Genomic DNA, 5,747 nt, shown 5'->3' on the forward strand with positions numbered 1-5,747 from the left:
CAGCGCCACTTCTGGCTTTTTTCTTTTTGCTTATGTGGTGCTGAGGAATCGAACCCAGGGCCTCAGGCATGCAAGGCAAGCACTCTACCACTGAGCCATCTTCCCAGCCCCTGTACTGGTATTTGTTGTATATTGGAATTGATATTGGATATTTGTTGTATTTAACCGTTAACTTTGGGCAGAAATTTGTGAACTGCCTAATTCCCCCATGTGTTGTACCTCCCAGACCAATAACTAATTGTGTACCCTTCCCAGGGCCAGTAACAGGGCTAATAACTAACTGTTGTACTCAGCAGGTCTTAGTTTAACTCAATTTTTTTTCCTATTGGAGAATTTCATCTAGGATGTGTAATATATCTGTTCACATCTGATTTGCTTCCTTTCAGCGCAATGCCTTTGCCAATGATACCATCCCTTCTGAGAGTTACATCAGTGCTGTGCAAGCTGCTCACTTGGGAACTCTTTGTGGCCAGAGTCTGCCTCTGGCTGCTTCCTTGAAGCATACTCTCCTCTCACTGGTTAGGCTGACTGGAGACCTGATTGTGTGAGTACCCAGCCCCTAGCCCTGAGTGCTCTTTGTATCAGTTTTCTTAAAGGAAGACACTGAGAGTTTTTGTAACTATACCATGATGTTTCTCTTGTGTCCTCTTTCAGCCAAGAGAACCTGTTACTCCAAAGAATAAACACTTACCTAGAAATCTTTGGTCTGAAGGGCCTAAGAGTATCAGCTCTTCTCTTTCTTTTTCAGAAAAGGCCAACTTGCTTTATACCAGTATTATGATTTGTAGGTGTTTGGGCTTATATTTTACAGAGATTGCTTGATAATGTTTCTTTCTCCAGAATCATTGCAGTACTTAGTCTTTGTCATCATAAGGAGTAGGGCAGGCCACCAGTGAGACTATTTGTCTTTTTTTTTTTATGCCAGTATTAGGCTTTGAACTCAGCCTTATGCCCTCATTTGGTTTTCTCACTCAAGGCTGTTGCTCTACCACTTGAGCCACACTGCCAGTTCTGGCTTTTTGGTGATTTGGATCTATGAGCTTCATGAGCTTTTCTGTCCAGGCTGGCTTTGAAATGAGAGCCTCAGATCTCAGGTTCCTTTATGGGCATGAACTACCAGCAGCTAGCTCAGATTCCTCCCTAGGGAGGATTACTTAGTTTTTAGTTAGTGTTCTCTCTCTCTGTCTGTTTCTATTTTTGAATATTACAAAATACAGCTCATTTATTTGACATAGTAAATGTATCTTTCACGTGGAAATTATTTTTGCCTCTGATATAATGGTGAAAAAAACTCAGAATTACATGCTTATATTACACTGAAAGCAGCCATCAAGGGAAGAAAGTGAATAAAAACTCTCCTCAGTTAATAATTGAATTACCCAAACCCTGCCTTGTATCACTTTGGGTGAGTTTGTTCACTAACTTGGTCTGTCACTTTGGGTGAGTTTGTTCACTAACTTGGTCTGTCTCTCTGCTCAAGGTGGGCAGATGAGATGAACCCACCACAGGTCATTCGGACCCTGCTACCCCTTCTTTTGGAGTCCAGCACTGAGAGTGTTGCTGAGATCAGTAGCAACTCCCTGGAACGCATCCTAGGCCCTGCAGAATCTGATGAGTTCCTGGCTCGTGTTTATGAGAAGCTGATCACTGGTTGCTACAACATTCTGGCCAATCATGCAGACCCCAACAGGTGAGCTGAAGGAGGAAAGCAGTCAGGTTCCTGTGCCCTGTTGATATGAGATGAATGTATCAGCACAGCTACATTCACCCTAGCTGGATACTGTGCTGTTAAAGTGGAAACTCTGCTTTGTGTACCTTACCCCTTCTATCGTTCTTCTTTGTCCTTTCTCACCTCCTCTTAAAGAATTTCAACATATTTCATTGTTTTATTTTTTTCATGCCTATTAAAGTACTAGGGTCATGTTCGTTCTCATTCAGTCTCTCTGTCTGTCACCTTCTCCCCTCCTGCTGACACCCACCTTCAGCAGACCCTGTTTTTTTTAAAGTTTTTTCATTTTTTTATTATAAAGTTGATGTACTGAGGGGTTATAGTTACATAAGTCAGGTAATAAGTATATTTTGTTTGGACAATATGTCCCGTGCCATGTTTTTTTTTTTTTTTTTATTCATTTCATGTTTATAAGGATCTTGTCAGGTTTACCAGGTTGAAAACAGTAAATTCATAATCAACACTTAAAAGACAAACTTCCCTCAAGTCTTTGTTTTTCATTCTGCTACCTACATTTAGGCTTACCCTTTCATCTACAATAGCCATATTTCATTTCATGAGATCTGAACTATATATAGAATTATGTATTAATGTATTTTTTAATGTTTTTATTGTAAAAATACTGTACATAATGTATTTCTTTATATAAGAAATTTAAAACAATTTAGCCATGAAGAAATGATTTGTCCCAGATTATCCCCTCAAGAAAAGCAACCCTCAGGGCTGGGAAGGTGGCTCAGTGGTAGAGCACTTGCCTTGCATGCATGAGGCCCTGGGTTCGATTTCTCAGCACCACATAAGCAAAAAGAAAAAAGCCGGAAATGGCGCTGTGGCTCAAGTGGTAGAGTGCTAGCCTTGAGCTGAAGAGCTGAGGGACAGCTCCCAGGCCCAGAGTTGAGGCCCCACGACTGAACCCCCCCAAAAAAAAAGCAACCCTCAAATCACTGGCTGGTATGAATTAGGGCTCTGAAGTTCAGATGCCTTTCCTATTTAATTTCCTAGAAAGAGGGTAGTAAAATAAGTTGTGTTGTTGTTCATTCATGAAACATTGATTTGACATTTAATATGTGCTGTTAGACTTTATACTCAGCTTTGACAGAACAAACTGGACATTGCCCTTAAGGTCTAGTTGTAAATGAACTTTGAGTTTTAAAAGTCAATGTGAGGAAGACATAAACATGTCTTACTATTGGTGGCTAATTTTTCTTTGACCCTCAGTGGACTGGATGAGTCTATCTTGGAGGAATGTCTTCAATATTTGGAAAAGCAATTAGAAAGTAGCCAGGCCCGTAAAGCCATGGAAGAATTCTTCTCAGACAGGTGAGTGGTATCTGGCTTTATTCAGTGTGACCACTGAATCCTCCTGAAGCAGGGAGCTGTATGTGTTGACTCAGGTGTCCTTCTCAGGGACTGAGGAAGGTCTGCATGGATGCCTGTCCCTTGGAGAGGGCTTAAGTTAATTTCTGACTTCTTGAGGTTGTTGATGAGAGGGGTTGGATTTCAGGACCACCTGTGGTTCTGAAATGGTCACAGTGGCCATTTCTCCCAAAGGAGATGAGATTGTGAAGAAATAGAAATGGGTTCCTTTTATGTGAAGCTTAATGTGATTCTTCCATTTCCCCCTCCTGCCTTGCAGTGGCGAACTTGTGCAGATCATGATGGCCACAGCCAATGAGAACCTTTCTGCTAAATTCTGTAACCGAGTCTTGAAATTCTTCACCAAACTCTTCCAGCTGAGTGAGTGACAGCTTTTAGTAATCTTCTTAGGGGAACTTTGATGTCCAGCTAATGCTGTTCCTATCTTCTGCCTGAGTTTAACTGCAGCATGAAAATGCTAACAAGTGGAGAGAATCCCTCAGAGAAAGTTTGGAAGGAACTTGACATTCTTGAGGCCTTTCCTTCTTTTCTGGCTTTTGGTGTGCCCTGTTCTTGCTTTCCCCTAGTCCTTCTTCCTTGACTGTAGGTTTTGGTCTATTCCTAGCTGAGAAGAGCCCTAACCCGAGCCTTCTGCATCTCTGTGGCTCATTGGCACAACTGGCTTGTGTGGAGCCTGTGCGTTTGCAGGCCTGGCTCACCCGGATGACTACATCACCCCCAAAAGATTCTGATCAGCTGGATATAATTCAGGAGAACCGGCAGCTGTTGCAGTTACTGACCACGTACATTGTTCGGGAAAACAGGTAGAGCAATTACATGCATGTCTGTTGTCTATAACATTCTCATGTAGAGCATCTACAGCTAGCTTTCCTTTAGGCACTATACTTAACATTTGCAGTGTTTTCATGGTTTCTTTTTCCCTTACCAGGAATCTAGTGTAGCTTCTTGTTTGTTTCCCATGGAGGGACTGGGAAGGTAACTCAGCAGTAGAGTGATTGCCTTGCATGCATGAGGCCCTGGGCTCGATTCCTCAGCACCACATACGCAGAAAAAAAAAAAAAGGCCAGACTTTCCCATGGAAAGTCTTCTGGTATAACCTAGTCTACCACTTACAACTGGAGTGAATGTTTGGTGCTGTAGGAGCCCATATCTGAAGTTGGGATTATGTCTTATATTTTTAAATCAATTTAATCACTGTTACAAATTTGAAATATATGAGAGTCAGATCCTTGTTGATTACTCACCAATTTGCTCTTTCTTTTCTAACAGCCAAGTTGGAGAAGGCGTGTGTGCTGTCCTTCTGGGCACCCTGACCCCCATGGCAACAGAGATGCTGGCCAATGGTGATGGGACTGGCTTTCCTGAACTCATGGTTGTGATGGCCACCCTTGCCAGTGCTGGTCAAGGTGCTGGTCACCTTCAGCTTCATAATGCTGCTGTGGACTGGTTGGGCAGATGGTAAGATGTTGAAATTGTAGGAACCTGTTTGTAGATACTTCACTGTGTTGGAAAAGAGAAGAGTAATTGTAGGTTCTTTGTAGCTCAGAGTAAGTATGAAGGGAACTTAAATCCCTACTCATTTTTATTAAGGGATAAGGTAGCAGCCAATTATTCTGTTGAGATTCTGTTTTCATTATTTCCCTAGTAGAGTTTCCTGTTTGTTATTCCCAAGAGAAGTCCTTGACAGAATACTGAATATAAGTGATAGTTCTAAGACCAGAATAGCCCAAGTTGTGTTACTGCATATGAAATAGTTTTCTAAGAACACTTCTGCATCAAGAGTCCCCATTGCTTCAAGGTTCATGAAGATACTTTCTTTCTTTGGTGCCTCAGATGATTTTTTGTTTCCCTTCCTTTTTGTTTTCTTTGGGACAGCAAGAAATACCTGTCACAGAAGAATGTGGTTGAGAAACTGAATGCCAATGTAATGCATGGAAAGGTAAGAAAAGTGAGAGTGACAGTAATCAGGGAACAGGGGAAAAGTGTTCCTGTCTTTATGATCAGGCATAGCTTTCTCCTTACTGTGGCTTCTCTCCCTGGTTAGTCTGTAGAGAACAAAGGTGATAATCTCACCTAGTAGTGTACAATTGCTAACTCTGTGCCATCTTTCAGGTGGCAAGAAATGATCTTGTGGTGAAAACATATGCAGTGTCACGAGTTCCTGCTACTCTTCTGATACTGATGTGTTGTGGGAAAAGTCCCTGCTTGTGCTTTTAATCTGTGTACTCTGAGTCAGTATTGCAGCTCCAGTCCAGATCATACAATTGCTCAGTGTGCCTGCAGGTTCAGGGTTCTTTGCTGAGAAAAAAAGGGTTTGAGACTGACAGATAGGTTTAGGCACTTTCCATTGCTCTCCTCCTATGAACATGGCATAGTGTGTAGGGGCAGATACCCAGCCTCTGATACTCCACAATGTTTCCAAGTCATCTCTTTTCTGATTTCCTGCTAACCATATTTTATTTCATTTTAATGCCAGCTAGACCAACTAAGTTCTTACTGATTTGTTGGTTCATGAGTCTTTTTTTTTTTGAGATCTATTCTTCTAATCTTGGTATCTTTAGTCTCCTGAGTACTGTGATTAGAGGTTTGCAACAGGCTCCTGGCCTTTTTTTTTAATTGTGAAAATACTGTACAGAGGGGT

The 5,747-nt window shown here is 41.7% G+C and overlaps 1 protein-coding gene across 1 annotated transcript in view; it reads left to right on the top strand.

Moving 5' to 3' along the window:
* Ubr4 (ubiquitin protein ligase E3 component n-recognin 4) overlaps nt 1–5,747 on the top strand; it is a 140,042-nt gene that overhangs the window by 50,823 nt on the left and 83,472 nt on the right. Inside the window, exons 26-32 of the mRNA XM_013032660.1 lie at nt 387–544; nt 1,481–1,690; nt 2,948–3,049; nt 3,366–3,466; nt 3,711–3,909; nt 4,376–4,564; nt 4,982–5,045. Of these exons, the coding sequence (XP_012888114.1) occupies nt 387–544; nt 1,481–1,690; nt 2,948–3,049; nt 3,366–3,466; nt 3,711–3,909; nt 4,376–4,564; nt 4,982–5,045 (1,023 nt within the window). The remainder of the gene's footprint in view (nt 1–386; nt 545–1,480; nt 1,691–2,947; nt 3,050–3,365; nt 3,467–3,710; nt 3,910–4,375; nt 4,565–4,981; nt 5,046–5,747) is intronic.

Source organism: Dipodomys ordii, unplaced genomic scaffold (assembly GCF_000151885.1).
Source record: "Dipodomys ordii isolate 6190 unplaced genomic scaffold, Dord_2.0 Scaffold6, whole genome shotgun sequence".
Lineage (NCBI taxonomy): Eukaryota > Metazoa > Chordata > Mammalia > Rodentia > Heteromyidae > Dipodomys > Dipodomys ordii.